The sequence below is a fragment of the Lampris incognitus genome, chromosome 2 (assembly GCF_029633865.1).
Source record: "Lampris incognitus isolate fLamInc1 chromosome 2, fLamInc1.hap2, whole genome shotgun sequence".
In the NCBI taxonomy this organism is placed as follows: Eukaryota; Metazoa; Chordata; class Actinopteri; order Lampriformes; family Lampridae; genus Lampris; species Lampris incognitus.
The window spans coordinates 3,582,521-3,600,082 of NC_079212.1; the positions used below are offsets into that span (position 1 = coordinate 3,582,521).

General features: G+C 43.5%; 1 protein-coding gene across 1 annotated transcript; it reads right to left on the reverse strand.

Annotated features, from left to right (window-relative positions):
• Positions 1 to 3,049: 3,049 nt before the first annotated feature.
• On the reverse strand, positions 3,050 to 16,031 carry abt1 (activator of basal transcription 1). The gene is made up of 5 exons (XM_056274860.1): positions 15,959 to 16,031; positions 9,919 to 10,162; positions 9,206 to 9,381; positions 4,937 to 5,122; positions 3,050 to 3,752 (listed from the first exon to the last, which is right to left on the reverse strand). Exons 2-5 carry the CDS (start codon positions 10,160 to 10,162, stop codon positions 3,579 to 3,581), a joined length of 780 nt encoding a protein of 259 aa, XP_056130835.1. The 5' UTR covers positions 15,959 to 16,031; the 3' UTR covers positions 3,050 to 3,578.
• Between the last annotated feature and the right edge of the window lie 1,531 nt (positions 16,032 to 17,562).

Consider the following 17,562-nt stretch of genomic DNA (forward strand, 5'->3'; position numbering starts at 1 on the left):
TGGGCCTTGCGTTGGACGGGCCGTCGTATTTATATTTTCGAAGCTTGGACGCCATCCGCGTTGGTTTTACTGATCTTCAGCTATACTTTGGTTTATTAATGTAAACCAGTGTTTCTCAACCGGGGGTCCGCGGACCCCTAGTGGTCCGTGGTGTAATTGCAAGGGGTCTTTAAAAAAAGATCCTATGACATTTATAGAAATAGGATTATTTTACTCAGATGTGACTGAGACCTTTATCTACCTAAACTATAAAGGGTAACAGGACTTTTTTCTCTAATTACATCTGTTTCACAAGTGTAATTTATTGTATTTTAATAAGAGATCTCGCTCCCGTTTGCATTGTTAAAAGTCACTGCATAAAAATTCTGTTGTTACATATATCTGAAAGTTACTGAATACATATTCTGTTTTGTTACATATATCTGAAAGTTACTGAATACATATTCTGTTTTGTTACATATATCTGAAAGTTACTGAATACATATTCTGTGTTGTTACATATATCTGAAAGTTACTGAATACATATTCTGTTTTGTTACATATATCTGAAAGTTACTGAATACATATTCTGTTTTGTTACATATATCTGAAAGTTACTGAATACATATTCTGTTTTGTTACATATATCTGAAAGTTACTGAATACATATTCTGTGTTGTTACATATATCTGAAAGTTACTGAATACGTATTCTGTTTTGTTACATATATCTGAAAGTTACTGAATACATATTCTGTTTTGTTACATATATCTGAAAGTTAATGAATACATATTCTGTTTTGTTACATATATCTGAAAGTTACTGAATACATATTCTGTTTTGTTACATATATCTGAAAGTTACTGAATACATATTCTGTTTTGTTACATATATCTGAAAGTTACTGAAAACATATTCTGTTTTGTTACATATATCTGAAAGTTACTGAATACATATTCTGTTTTGTTACATATATCTGAAAGTTACTGCATAAGAATTCTGTTTTGTTAACTATATCTAAGTTACAACTGAAAGCTCTTATTTTTGCCCCAGAGTGAATAAATGCTATAATGCAATTTAAAATGCAGTTTCTACTGTTTCTATCAAATTGCAACCCCCCTTCCCCCAAGATCAGGTGGAGGGGTCCTCAGGGTAGATCAAAAATACGCAGGGGGTCCAGGACCCCAAAAAGGTTGAGAGCCACTGATGTAAACTACTAATAAGACCCGTTAGCCCCTAGCTAACGGGTCTGACCCTTTAGCCGAGCGGTTAGTGACGCCGCCTTGTGGTGCAGTACACCCCATATCGAATCCCGCACCGGGCAAGAGCATAACCGGTTACATTGGTGGCAGCGGTGGGATCCGGAAGTGTGCAGATCCTCATAAGTCTCTTCGGAGCGCGGGAAGAAGAAAGCGCGCCCGAGGGCGCTTTGATTAGTAGTTTACATTAACAACAGATGCAAGTGTTTTGCATATTGTTCATAATGACGATGTCGTTAAAATATGGAATTAGCAAGGATTCCGCAGGAGCCCTGAAAACTAGGTCTTACTCCATTTTCCGCGCCATAAATTAGCGTTTTTTTCAAATGAAAATAAATAAGCTCACCTCTGAGAACTCACCCAGATATTCCTGGGACGTTTACTTACTCAAACAATCGAAATTTAATATTAAATAAAACCGTTTTATTTATGAATATCATGCCGTTCTCTTTTCCACAAAACGCGCCTGATACGATGGCAGCCATTTTGAAAAGACAGGCGTTGGCAAGGTCACCCCCCCCCCGCGCATGTGACGTCATTATAAAAGCCCCGTTGTCCTCTTTAATGGACAACAGGACTTAATAGAGTGGCGTGTGTAGTGAGCGAAAACGTAATGTCCACGAGAGTGGACAAAAATGAATTGCTGGAAGTGAATCCAGGAAACAAATTGGTTTTTAAATTCCTTTTTTTCTTTGACATAATAAAGTGTTGGGGTGGTATAAAAACACACTGCAAGGAAAAAATGTTAAAACTACAGGATTTCATTGTTCTCAAACGTGAAACATTTCCAGTGGAAAGATCCACTGGAATCATCCAGTAAAATACAAGACAATCTTATCCAGAAAGGGCCGGTGTGGGTGAAGGTTTTTGTTCCAACCAAGCAGTGACACACCTGATCTCACTATTCATCCAGTAGAGTCTTTGCTGAGGAACTTGGTTAGGAGCCACAGGCGTGTAACTGCTTGGTTGGAACAAAGACCTGCACCCACACCGGCCCTCTCTGGATAAACTTGCCCTCCTCTGCCATACATGCAATTATTTCATCCATACTTGATTACTGTAATCTGTTTTCAGGTCTGCCACATTCTAGCGCTAAAAGTCTTCAGATGGTTCAGAATGCTGCTGCTAGAATCCTAACTAAATCTAGGAAATTTGACCATATTACACCAATTCTTGCCTCCCTTCATTGGCTTCCTATCCATGTTAGGTCAGAATACAAGGTGCTTCTACTGATTTATAAAATCCCAAATGAGCTTGCCCCATCTTACCTGTCTGAGCTCCTTAAACCCTACAGCCTATCTCGAGCCATTTGCTCTCAAAATAAAGGGCTCCTGTGTGTACCCCAAGTTAAAAAGAAGTCAGCTGGTGGCAGGGCCTTTTCCTATCAGGCCCCGTTCTCGTGGAATAACCTGCCTGCTGCCATCAGACAATCAGTCTGTTGAGTCCTTTTAAATCCAAATTTAAAACTCATCTTTTTGTCTTAACCTACAATTAGTTGCCTTTAAATTGAGTGCTTCACAACCTGTACTGCATGGCGGGTCGGTTTCTGTCTCAATGAATTTACCAACCAGTTCTGCCAACGAGATTATAGAGTACAGATTATTTACTATTGCAAACTGTTCTCTTCTCTTACATGTATTTTCTCTCTCTCTAAATGATGTCTTCTCCTTTCTCTTTTTCTGTGTGTGAATGGTGCAATGCGAGTCTCCCTTGTGTGCATGTGCAGTCTGTCCTGTCAGTGTCCTCCTGTCCGTGTACAGGGGGACTGGTGTGTGAGCAGTAGTTACTGGTTTCTCCAGCTGTTAGTTTGAAAACACAGTGCCTGTAACTCCGTCCATGTTATATTTCTGACCTGCTTCATGGTTGGCTGACACACTTATTTATTCTGAGTCAGACATCAGTCACATTTAATTCACAAAAAGGTATCCAGGAATGCACAATTGAAAGCAAAAAGAAGATAGTGTCGATCTTCTACAGCCATGATAGCATGCCATCAGAAGTGATTTGACTAGGATATATTGGGTCAGTTGTCCAGTAAATCTTACAAACCAGAGGATGTGACGAAAACACAAAACCCTGTTGTCTAGCTGTAGAAAGAGCTTCTATGGTCAACCTGAATTCCATTCAACAAAGTTATTTAACATGTACAGGAAATGTCCGTTCCACAGCCATATACAGCCAGACGCCCACCGGCGTGCAGTTTCTTCCATCAGATTGCAGTCATGTCATTCACCATGCTGGCTGCTTCCAGCCAATGAGCTGTCAGTCAAGCTGAGATTTACTGTTTCTGTGTTTTGTGGTAAAAGGACATAAAAACCTAACTGGGTTTCAATGCACCTCCTACAGGACATTCTGATTCGGGCTTGAATTGAAGATCTTTGCAAGCAAAGAGACATTTGATTGGCTCTTCTGCTGTATGGAGTGAGCCTTGTCCCGCTGTTTCTTGTTCATCTTTTTCAGCTGGATCTCCTCCTCTGTCTTATGCTGAGTAAAGTCCCACGTTTTCTCCTCCACCTGGGAGACACAAGAGGAGGGCAGACTTTAAAATCTACACTCACATCCATACAAGAAATATATGAGCTGCTTTTTTGCTCTTCCCATAAATCCAGAGCACCATTTCTACTTTTTTTTATATACATTTATTTCTGATCTTTCCCTTTTTCTCCCAATTTAGTGGCCAATCGATCCCTATTTTAGTTCAAACTCCCACCCTCGAACTGCATGCGTTCGCCAACTGCATCTCTCCGACCGGCAGTCTCGAAGGAGACACCTCGCCACTTTCGTGACAAGGCGACTCCAAGCCGAACCACTGCTTTTCCCCCCCCACACACACACAGACATGCATTCATGTGACGAACACAAGCCGACTCCGTCCCCCTCCCAAAGACAGCGCTGCCAATTATTGCTGCTTCATTGAGTCTGGCCATAGTCGGATCTGACGAGACCAGGGTGCAAACCCCGGTCCCCAGTGGGCAACTGCATCGCCACATATCCGATGCTTAGACCGCTACACCACCGCGGACCCCTTACATAGCACTTTTCTAACACTCAAAGTGGCTTTACAATTAATGGGGTGAATCAAGAAAACAGATAAACATAACACAGACATACAGGGGTGGATGGGAAGGGGGGCCAGAGAGATGCAGTTGGTGAACGCATGCAGTATGAGGGTGGGTGTTTGAATTAAAATAGGGAGCGATTGGCCACTAAATTGGGAGAAAAAGGGAAAAATCAGAAATAAATTTAGAAAAAAAGAGAAAAGTACTATATAGGTTTGATTTTATTATTATTATTATTAAAAAAAGCGAGTTGAGTAGAGTCGAGCCGGTACCATGCAGTGGAAAAGGGGCATTAGATGATGATGAAACGTTTCTGTCAGTAAACGTTGTGTCCAGATGAACTGATTCAACTTCTGTGATACTTTTTATATTCTTTAGCTGTTGACTGCTCAATACCAACGGGTGGGAAAATTTGATTGTTTATTTTTCATTAAAAACTGTAACATTTTCAAAATGTCCTGTCTGTTTTTGTCACATTATTTTTCATTGTGTAGTTTTTTTGCTTGTTGTACCTTCAGTCAGTTTGTTGCTGCACACAATCTCCCTACAAGCAAGAGTTAAGTTCATCCTAAAAATGTTCACCTGGATATATTTCACATCAAAAATCAGACACAAGTGTGTGTGACCAACTAAGTCGACCTTGTCTTGTCCTGGCTTTCTCTTCTTTCTGACTTTGTCCATGTGGTGGCTCTTCTCCACGTTTGCCAGGTAGAAGCTGGTCTCTCTCTTGGCTTGGGACACCTCCGTCCTCAGTCTCTGCTTCAGCACCGACTGTTCATACGCCAAACGCTCACTCAGGTGGGTCCACTGGAACCTGTGGAGGTACTACAGACACACGCAGACACACACAGTAGGAAACACAGACAGAAGGACATTCACTTGGACAGACAGACACATAAAAACACACGTGGACAGACACAAATGAGACATACAGACATGCAGTTAAACACACAGTTATAAATTCATAAACTTTAGATTGTCCACACACTACAACATCAAATGCAATTCTCTGAAACCTTTTGGGTTGTAGCAACACAAGGTCATTCACCATCACGAGACATTCAAAGCGGTCAGGACAGAGAAGAGTCCAGACGGGAGTCTGGTCAGCTGTCAGCATGATGGACAGTCAGGACAGAGAAGAGTCCAGACAGGTGTTTGGTCATCTGTCAGTATGATGGACAGTCAGGACAGAGAAGAGTCCAGACAGGTGTTTGGTCATCTGTCAGCATGATGGACAGTCAGGACAGAGAAGAGTCCAGATGGGTGTCTGGTCAGCTGTCAGCATGATGGACAGTCAGGACAGAGAAGAGTCCAGACAGGCGTCTGGTCAGCTGCAGCTGTCAGCATGATGGACAGTCAGGACAGAGAAGAGTCCAGACAGGTGTTTGGTCATCTGTCAGCATGATGGACAGTCAAGACAGAGAAGAGTCCAGATGGGAGTCTGATCAGTTGTCAGCATGATGGACAGTCAGAGAAGAGTCCAGAAGGGTGTCTGGTCACCTGTCAGCACGATGGACAGTCAGGACAGAGAAGAGTCCAGACGGGCGTCTGGTCAGCTGTCAGCACGATGGACAGTCAGGACAGAGAAGAGTCCAGACAGGTGTCTGGTCACCTGTCAGCATGATGGACAGTCAGGACAGAGAAGAGTCCAGACAGGCGTCTGGTCAGCTGTCAGCATGATGGACAGTCAGGACAGAGAAGAGTCCAGACGGGCGTCTGGTCAGCTGTCAGCATGATGGACAGTCAGGACATAGAAGAGCCCAGACAGGCATATGGTCAGCTGTCAGCATGATGGACAGTCAGGACAGAGAAGAGTCCAGACAGGTGTCTGGTCACCTGTCAGCATGATGGACAGTCAGGACAGAGAAGAGTCCAGACAGGTGTCTGGTCAGCTGTCAGCATGATGGACAGTCAGGACAGAGAAGAGTCCAGACGGGCGTCTGGTCACCTGTCAGCATGATGGACAGTCAGGACAGAGAAGAGTCCAGACGGGCGTCTGGTCAGCTGTCAGCATGATGGACAGTCAGGACAGAGAAGAGTCCAGACAGGCGTCTGGTCAGCTGTCAGCATGATGGACAGTCAGGACAGAGAAGAGTCCAGACAGGCGTCTGGTCACCTGTCAGCATGATGGACAGTCAGGACAGAGAAGAGTCCAGACAGGCGTCTGGTCAGCTGTCAGCATGATGGACAGTCAGGACAGAGAAGAGTCCGGACAGGTGTCTGGTCAGCTGTCGGCATGATGGACAGTCAGGACAGAGAAGAGTCCAGACAGGCGTCTGGTCACCTGTCAGCATGATGGACAGTCAGGACAGAGAAGAGCCCAGACAGGCGTCTGGTCACCTGTCAGCATGATGGACAGTCAGGACAGAGAAGAGCCCAGACAGGCGTCTGGTCATCTGTCAGCATGATGGACAGTCAGGACAGAGAAGAGTCCAGACGGGTGTCTGGTCACTTGTCGGCATGATGGACAGTCAGGACAGAGAAGAGTCCAGACGGGCGTCTGGTCACCTGTCGGCATGATGGACGGTCAGGACAGAGAAGAGTCCAGACGGGCGTCTGGTCACCTGTCGGCATGATGGACGGTCAGGACAGAGAAGAGTCCAGATGGGCGTCTGGTCAGCTACTCAGGAAAGGACGTCCTTTCCCGAGTAGCTTTATTGACAGCTGATGATTGGTTATAGCATGAAACAGGCTTGTACTGTCTAATAGAGAATTTACTTGACTCACTGGATTATTTATCTAAATTAAATATAAATAAAATGTCATAAAATAAATCAACAAATAAACAAATAAATTTAAATGATAAATACATTTAAATATAAATAAATAAAATAATCTGTGTAAAAAATTGTGTGATGTCAGTGAATCTCTTAGTTACAGTAGTATTGTTCATTTGAAGCACACATTTACAGTTGGTCTTGTTGACTTGTTTGAAAATGAAACCCTGGTGTGGGGCGCTGGTAGACAAGGGAGGGAAAAACTAATCAACATGCCCATGAATGACCAGCGGGGCTTCGCCGTGAGGGGACGCTATCTGCAGTGGGAAACCACATCCCAACAAGTAAAGCGAGTAGAGTCCAGTAGAGTAGAGCCGGTACCATGCGGCGGAAACAGGGGCATAATTCCATCAGATAGCAGAGAAACAGACAGGCAGAGACAGACAGGCAGACACACAGGTAGATAGATGAAGTAGGAAAAAGACTAACAGAGACTGACACACCTTAGAAAGACAGAGACAAACATGCAGAGAAACAGACACAAACAGAAGAGAGAGAGAGACAGACAAACAGGTGGCAAGACAAACACGTAGAAAGTCACACAAACATTTTGAGAAAATGACTGACACACAATTAGAAAGACAGACAGACAGACAGGTAGGCAGACATATAGACAGGTAGACATAAACAGACAACTAGGCAGGTGGACACAGATAAACAGACAGGTAGGCAGGTAGACACAGATAGACAGGTAGGCACAGATAAACAGACAGGTAGGCAGGTAGACACAGATAAACAGACAGGTAGGCACAGATAAACAGACAGGTAGGTAGGTAGACACAGATAGACAGGTTGACACAGATAAACAGACAGGTAGGCAGGTAGACACAGATAAACAGACAGGTAGACAGATGGACACATAAACAGACAGGTAGACAGATGGACACAGATAAACAGACAGGTAGACACAGATAAACAGAAAGGTAGACAGATAGATAGAGCGGTAGACAGGTAGACCCATAAAACAGACAGGTAGACACAGATACACAGACGGGTAGACACAGATAAACAGACAGGTAGGGAGGTAGACACAGATAAACAGACAGGTAGGCAGGTAGGCAGGTAGACACAGATAAACAGACAGATAGACACATATAAACAGACAGGTAGGCAGGTAGACAGGTAGACACAGATAAACAGACAGGTAGACACATATAAACAGACAGGTAGGCAGGTAGACACAGATAAACAGACAGGTAGACACATATAAACAGACAGGTAGGCAGGTAGACAGGTAGACACAGACAGGTAGACACAGATAAACAGACAGGTAGACACATATAAACAGACAGGTGGGCAGGTAGACAGGTAGACACAGACAGGTAGACACAGATAAACAGACAGGTAGGCAGGTAGACACAGATAAACAGACAGGTAGACACATAAACAGACAGGTAGGCAGGTAGACAGGTAGACACAGATAAACAGACAGGTAGACACATATAAACAGACAGGTAGGCAGGTAGACACAGATAAACAGACAGGTAGACACATATAAACAGACAGGTAGGCAGGTAGACACATATAAACAGACAGGTAGACACAGATAAACAGACAGGTAGACACAGATAAACAGACAGGTAGACACATATAAACAGACAGGTAGGCAGGTAGACAGGTAGACACAGACAGGTAGACACAGATAAACAGACAGGTAGACACATATAAACAGACAGGTGGGCAGGTAGACAGGTAGACACAGACAGGTAGACACAGATAAACAGACAGGTAGGCAGGTAGACACAGATAAACAGACAGGTAGACACATAGACAGGTAGGCAGGTAGACAGGTAGACACAGATAAACAGACAGGTAGACACATATAAACAGACAGGTAGGCAGGTAGACACAGATAAACAGACAGGTAGACACATATAAACAGACAGGTAGGCAGGTAGACACATATAAACAGACAGGTAGACACAGATAAACAGACAGGTAGACACAGATAAACAGACAGGTAGACACATATAAACAGACAGGTAGGCAGGTAGACACATATAAACAGACAGGTAGGCAGGTAGACAGGTAGACACAGATAAACAGACAGTTAGACACAGATAAACAGACAGGTAGACACATATAAACAGACAGGTAGGCAGGTAGACAGGTAGACACAGACAGCTTTTACCTTGATACACCAAAGGTCAGAGTGGAAACGGCTGCGTTTCTTGTTCCCCATGGGCGTACTGTGAAGTGAAGCCGCCACCCTCTTTGCGACGCGTTTATCCCGAAACTCCACCCACCCCTCTGTGAAGTCACACCCCCGTGACCCCGCCTTCTTCTTCTTTCTCCTCACGACACGGTCTGAGAAAGGAGAAATATGTAAAGCATTACACCATTAACGAGTCAGAATGAAACAAATAGTCATCATGTATGTGGTGATGGATGGCTGACAGTCTCATCCACGCCGGCCGGCTGCAGGAAGAGCCTGCTGAGCCGCAGGAAGAGCCAAAGTTGCAGGAAGAGCCTGCTGAGCTGAATGTGTCCTTCATGTAGCATGAACATTAACCGTGTTGTGCTCCTTTATCACTGTGTCAGCAAAATACCTGGAGTATGAATGTTCAGGTACAGGACAGTGTTGTTTCTATAATGTAATTTTCGGAGAAGAAAACGGCAGCAAAATAAAATACCCATCCCAAACAAGATCAGCGCTAAGGGAACAGCTGTGTGTCGTCTGTGTGTCCTTTGTGTGTGTTTGGGAGAAAGAGAGTGCAGGAGAGAGAGCGAGGGAGAGAGAGAGAGAGAAAGAGATAGAGAGCGAGAGAAAGAAAGGGAGAGAGAGAGAGAGAGAGAGAGAGAGAGAGAACGAGCGAGAGAGAGACAGAGAGAAAGAGAGCACACCCTCTGGTTGGAGGAAGATCCGTCCTATCTCGCCATACGGTGTAAACAGGTTCCTCAGGTGTTTGGGACGAAGCCTGGGAGGGATATGACCCAGGTAGATGATTCCCGGAACACACTTCCTGTCTGAACAGGAGGTCCCACCTTTCTTCTCCTCTGTTGGTTTGTTGGTCTGAAGTTCGTCTTCCTCATCTCCAACACTCCTCTCTTCTGTCTCCTCTTCTTTTCTCTGCTCTTCTTCCTCCATCTGAATCAAGGCAAGGAAAGTTCATTTATAAAGCACACTTCATACACAAAGGCAATTCAAAATGCTTTACATAAGGGCATATATATATATATACATACACTATATGTACAAAAGTATTGGGGCACACCTCTTAATCATTGAATTCAGGTGTTTCATTCAGACCCATTGCCACAGGTGTATAAATCCAGCAGCTAGCCATGCAGGCTGCATTTACAAACGTGTGAGAGAATGGGTCGTTGTGAAGACCTCAGTGGATTCAAGCGTGGTACTGTCATAGGATGCCACCTTTGTAATAAGACAGTTGGTGAAATCTCTTCCCTGCTGATAGTCCACGGTCAACTGTAAGTGGTATTATTGAGAGGTTTAGGAACAACAGCAACTCAGCCATGAAGCGGCAGACCACGTAAAGTCACACAGCGGGGTCAATGAGTGCTGAGGTGCATAGTGTGCAAAAGTCTCCAACGCTGTGTTGACTCAATAACTGCAGAGTTCCAAACTTCCTCCGGCATTAACATCAGCACAAAAACTGTGCACCAGGAGCTTCACGGAATGGGTCTCCATGGCCGAGCAGCTGCATGCAAGCCTTACATCACCAAGCACAATGCCAAGTGTCGGATGGAGTGGTGTAAAGCACACTGCCACTGGACTCTGAAGCAGTGGACACGTGTTCTGTGGAGTGATGAATCACACTTCTCTGTCTGGCAGTCTGATGGACCAGTCTGGGTTTGGTGGATGCCAGGAGAACGTGACCTGCCTGACTGCATTGTGCCGACTGTAAAGTTTGGTGGAGGAGGGGTAATGGTATGGGGTTGTTTTTCAGGGCTTGGGCTAGGCCCCTTAGTTCCAGTGGAGGGAAATCTTAATGCTTCAGCATACCAAGACATTCTGGACAATTCTATGCTTCCAACCTTGTGGGAACAGTTTGGGGAGGGCCCTTTTCTGTTCCAGCATGACTGTGCCCCAGTGCACAAAGCAAGGTCCATTAAGACATGGTTGGGTGAGTTTGGTGTGGAAGAACTTGACTGGCCCGCACAGAGCCCTGACCTCAACCCCATCCAACACCTTTGGGATGAACTAGAACGGAGATTGCGAGCCAGGTCTTCTCGTCCAACATCAGTGCCTGACCTCACAAATACTCTTCTGGATGAATGGGAAAAAATTCCCAGACACACTCCGAAATCTTGTGGAAAGCCTTCCCAGAAGTGGAAGCTGTTATAGCTGCAAAGGGGGGACCAACTCCATATTAAGAATGAGATGTCATAAAAGCTCCTGTAGGTGTAATGGCCAGGTGTCCCAATACTTTTGTCGAAACAGGCGTGTACTGCTATGTATTAAAACTTTTTTCCTGCATCTGTATTGATATTCCACTCCTCATTAGTTGAGCACTTCTATCAACACAATTGACCGTTTCGAAAAAAAACAAACAAAAAACAAAAAACGCTATGTATATATATATGATACAGAACAAGATAAAATGAAAAAAGATTAATAAAAACGAATTATTAAAATAACAACATTAAGAATTAACAAAGAAATTAAAGAATAATACAAATACAATAATCAAACACGTTAGCTGGACCTTGCTGAATAGAGAGAATACAAACTGGTTGAACCCTGAACCTGACGGGGGCCGGAGGTCATGGCCACCACTGACTTGGACACAGGTCAGGTTAACGTGTGAGAGGTCAGCTGGTTTACTGTCAGTAAGCCATACCACGCAAAACTGATGCTCAGGAACACGCAATGGACCTGAATCAGAAGAAGAACAGTCTGACCAACCATGCTCCACCTTGAGAGAACGACTGATGGGTCTGCAGACCAATGGAAGTACACTTGGGTGATCTATAGCACTCGCCGTTTTATTTAGAACAGCCTGAACTATGCTTCTAGTTTACATGCGAGTTTGAACTAAAAGATTTTTTAAAATAAATAAACAATTCACAGGTATTTGAAAATAAGACAATGCTTAGAAAGGTCTGTTTTTCAGTTTGAATCCACTTTTAAATATTTTAATATTCTGAGACATTTTTGTCATCCCTGCACTGAATACATTGAATGGACGTCAGTGCAGGGATGACTCAGGTTCTGGAAGGTAGGTGATGTGACACGGGAGTCTGCACGCGTGGCTGGAGGTTCCCTCTAAAAACTTGAGTGAGTGAACATTTTTGCAATGACTTTTCATTCATTCATTCATCTTCAGCCTCTTCTCCGGGGTCGGGTCGCGGTGGCAGCAAGCTAAGTGGGGTGCTCCAGATGTCCCTCTCCCCAGCAACGCCCTCCAGCTCCTCCTGGGGGATCCCAAGGCGTTCCCTGGCCAGACTAGACATGTGGTCCCTCCAGTGAGTTCTGGGTCTACCCTGGAGTCTCCTCAATTGCCCGTGCCCGGAAAACCTCCAAAGGAAGGCACCCAGGAGGCATCCTAATCGGATGCCTGAACCACCTCAACTGGCTCCTTTCAATGTGAAGGAGCAGCAGCGGCTCTACGCCGAGCTCCCTCCGGATGTCTGAGCTCCTCACCCTATCTCTAAGGCTGAGCCCAGACACCCTATGGAGGAAACTCATTTCAGTCGCTTGTATCCGTGATCTCACGCTTTCGGTCACCACCCAAAGCTCATGACCATAGGTGAGGGTTGGAACGAAGACTGACTGGTCTATTCCGTTGCCTACCAACACGGGGATCATCAGTTCGAATCCCCGTGTTACCTCCGGCTTGGTCGGGCGTCCCTACAGACCCAACTGGCCGTGTCTGCAGGTGGGAAGCCAAATGTGGGTATGTGTCCTGGTCGCTGCACTAGCGCCTTCTCTGGTCGGTCAGGGCGCCTGTTCACGGGGGAGGAGGAACTGGGGGGAATAGCGTGACCCCCCCACGTGCTACGTCCCCCTGGTGAAACTCCTCACTGTCAGGTGAAAAGAAGCGGCTGGTGACTCCACATGTATCAGAGGAGACATGTGGTAGTCTGCAGCCCTCTCCGGCTCGGCCGAGGGGGTGGAGCAGCAACCGGGACGGGTCAGAAGAGTGGGGTAACTGGCCGGATACAATTGGGGAATAAAAGGTGGAAAAATCCCCCCCAAAAAAGTTGAAATTGAATACTGTCTCAGCTGTGGCACCTGCCATCCCCTCTCAGTCGCAGCAGTGACGTCATGCTTCAGTTCACGTTGGCTGTTAAAGGGAAGACAAAATGCCGAAGACCTCCGTTGTGCAGTAACACTTAAAATTGTGAAACTGAGCGATGACAAGGCAGTGTGCCAGATATGCAATACGAAACTGGCCTAACACAGTGGCACAACACGCATGCTAAATCACCTGAATGCTGTAAATAGTAGGTTATTCTTACACGATGTACAAAACCGAGACTATACTACAGCGGCGGCTGGCCAGTACAGGAGGCTGGGGCGCCGCCCCCTTCGAATATCAAGAGATGAAAACCTACTTAAACATGTTAAATATAATGTGGTTGTATGATGCAAATAATGATGAAATAAAAGTGTTGTCAGTCTGTGAGCGCCTGTCAGCAGCATTACATACTGGTTCAAATGGTATTTGGTTGGTTCCTGTCTGAATACATATACTTCCTGTCTGAATACATATACTTCCTGTCTGAATACATATACTTCCTGTCTGAATACATATACTTCCTGTCTGAATACATGTACTTCCTGGGTGAGGGGCGCCGGCCAAACCATACCTTATGTAAGCCCTCACGCTTGTGGCGAGCAGGAGACCTGAGGCTGCTGTCTGATTGGTTTGTTCAGGTTTTCCAGGGGGCGCTGTTCTGTGCACGACTCTACTGAAGCCGGTCTACGGCGGTACTTTTTTCTTTTAAAAGTCTTCATGTTGTTTTGCTCCTCAGACAATCTGAACTGAAGGAGGTCATGCGAAGGCTGTGGCAGGTGGGACAAACTGGTCACCTGTGCTCTTGTGTATGAACATTTTCATTCCACAACACGTTTTGTTTGTTATTACCCCCAACTCAGTATTCTGGTCAGTTGTTTGAGGGTACAAGAGCTGTGCCTTTAGGTCTCAGGATGGGAAATTAATGAATAAATAAAGAGAATGTATTGAGTTAATGGGAAAACCATTTGGCCACCAGTTCTGAGTATATTTAAGTGTTTCTTTTATTTGAAAGAAACACTATATTGCTTTGAAAATGAATGAGTTCTATTTTTTACTTCGTCCTTCATGTTTAAGTGTAATAAAGATGCTTTCAGCGAAGATGCATGTTGCGTTTAAAACCTGATGGGTGTTGGGGGCTGGGGTCAGATTCTGGATATGAACTCTGCTAGTGGACTGTGTCACAGTACTGTCAGCAGCTTTTCTTTTTTTATTCCACCGTGCACGTCACAAGCCCAGCATGTGAGCCAGGAAAACACCGCGTTGGGCTTTTGGCAGTACCATTAAAACACGATGTGCATCAACGTGTAAATATGTTCAATTTCTTACGCCGGTAGGAGGCCCAGTGACTGGAGAAAAAAAGTTTTGCTTTTGTCAGCTTTAAAATGTAAATGTTATCATGTGAAGAAAATGTAAATTTCCAAACCAACCCCTGTTTAAACTTACCCCTGTACCCACTTTGTTCTATTTAGTGAGCACAGCCGAAGAGTCTTGCCCATTAAATAAATCTCACAGCTAAAAAAAAAAAAAGTTTGGGAGATGCTCAGAATAAAACTCCACGTTAACCACACAGTCGGAGTCACTGGTATTATATCTACTACTACTGTCACTGTTACTACTACTACTACTTTCAGCTGCTCCCGTTAGGGGGCGCCACAGCGGATCATCCGTCTCCATCTCTTCCTGTCCTCTGCATCTTCCTCTGTCACACCAGCCACCTGCATGTCCTCCCTCACCACATCCATAAACCTCCTCTTTGGCCTTCCTCTTCTCCTCTTCCCTGGCAGCTCCATATTCACCATCCTTCTCCCAGTATACCCAGCATCTCTCCTCCACACATGTCCAAACCATCTCAATCTTGTCTCTCTTGCTATGTCTCCAAACCGTCCAACCTGAGCTGTCCCTCTAATATACTCGTTCCTAATTCTGTCCTTCTTCGTCACTCCCAATGAAAATCTTATCATCTTCATCTCTGCCACCTCCAGCTCCACCTCCTGTCTTTTCATCAGTGCCACTGTCTCCAGACCGTATAACATAGCTGGTCTCACTACCATCTGGTAAACCTTCCCTTTAACTCTTGCTGGTACCCTTCTGTCACACATCACTCCTGACACTCTTCTCCACCCACTCCACCCTGCCTGCACTCTCTTCTCCACCTCTCTCCTGCACTCCCCGTTACTTTGGACAGTTGACCCCAAGTATTTAAACTCATCCACCTTCACCACCTCCACTCCTTGCAGCCTCACCATTCCACTGTCCTCCCTCTCATTCACGCATAGGTATTCCATCTTGCTCCTCCTGACTTTCACTCCTCTTCTCCCCAGTGCATACCTCCACCTCTCCAGGCTCTCCTCCACCTGCTCTGATGTAGCACGACAAGTTTAACACTGAGTGAGCTAAAACAAGCACAGCGAGCTTAATAACGGCAGCGACACCGCTTGTTATATTCTCTCATCTGAGATCCGGGTTACCAGCTTCGCTTGTGTGCCAGCGGAGGGAAGACTGGCGAGACGAATCACGCTCGACTCTACTGGAAAGCTGGTCAGCGCTGAAAGTCTGTCTTCAGCAGTTCAGAAACATCACAACAAGTACACCGAAACACACAGAGAGAGAAACACACACACACACACACACACACACACACACACACACACACATATATATATGATCGTTGGTGAGCTTACCTTGTTGATCTAGTCAGAACGTATGTTCTCCGGTAGCCTTGTTTTATCCACACGTGAAGATGTGTCGCGTTTGGATGACGTCGAACAAAGAACGGAAGTCAAGACACATGACGCTCCCAACAAGGTTAAAGACGCGTATTTCAAAATAATTCATCTTGTTTATCCAACACACCAGACACTTAAAAATACAACCGTGACATTGATGCAAAATGTGCGTGTTTTTTGTGATTATGATGTTGAAACAATTTCACACTTATTTTATGGATGAATGTGTTTTAGAATGAATGTGTTTTATGAATGAATATGTGTTTTAGAATAAATGTTTTATGAATGTATATGTGTTCTAGAATAAATATGTTTTATGAATGAATATGTGTTCTAGAATAAATGTTTTATGAATTAATGTGTTCTAGAATAAATGTGTTTTATGAATGAATATGTGTTTTAGAATACATACGTAAGTTTTATGAATGAATGTGTTTTAGAATAAATGTTTTATGAATGAATATGTGTTCTAGAATAAATGTTTTATGAATTAATGTGTTCTAGAATAAATTTGTTTTATGAATGAATATGTGTTTTAGAATACATACGTGTTTTATGAATGAATGTGTTTTAGAATAAATGTTTTATGAATGAATGTGTTCTAGAATAAATATGTTTTATGAATGTGTTCTAGAATAAATATGTGTTTTATGAATGAATGTGTTTTAGAATACATGTGTTTTATGAATGAATGTGTTTTAGAATAAATATGTTTTATGAATGAATATGTGTTCTAGAATAAATATGTGCTTTATGAATGAATATGTGTTTTAGAATAAATATGTGTTTTATGAATGAATATGTGTTCTAGAATAAATATGTGTTTTATGAATGTCTATGTGGGGAAACTTGGACTCGAGGTTGAATGAAAGAATAGGCGGTATTACAGCTCATTTGAATAAAGAGGATATTTCATTTTTTATGAAAAGAAAAACAAGGATAGAGAAAAAAAACTTTGTTAAATCAGTTTATTTTATATGGTAAATTTTACATTCACAAATGTAGATGGTCAAGTGAAAGACCACATATTGTTCAGTTTAAGATGGAACTTAACTATTATTTTGAATCTGCGAAATGTTAAAAAAACATTAAGAGTTTGAAAATATGCGATGCCTTGAATACATATTTAACATGTCTTTAACCTTTTTTATTGTCCCCTGCTGCATTCCCTCAAAATATAGTATACCTCAACTTTATTTTATCAAGTAAACTTAAGTAAAGTTCAAGTATATGTACTAGTAGTATACTTGTACGAATACTTAAGTATAATTTTGTTTAGTATATCTCTGATAAGTACTTGAAAAGTAAACTGAAAGTATACTAACTGATTCTTTAGTTTAAAATAAGTATACTGTGGTGTTATTGTATGTTAGTACATATACTAACAGTACACTTGAATAAACTACTTTTTGTATTGTCACAACCAATGTTTGTGAAAAGACAGTGAATTGGATTTGGGTTTTGAATTGGATTTAAATTTAGTTTTGTTTAAAAAAAATGACGCCAAGAAAAAAAAATGACACTAAAAAAAACTGTGGCTTAATAAATATAACTCCATG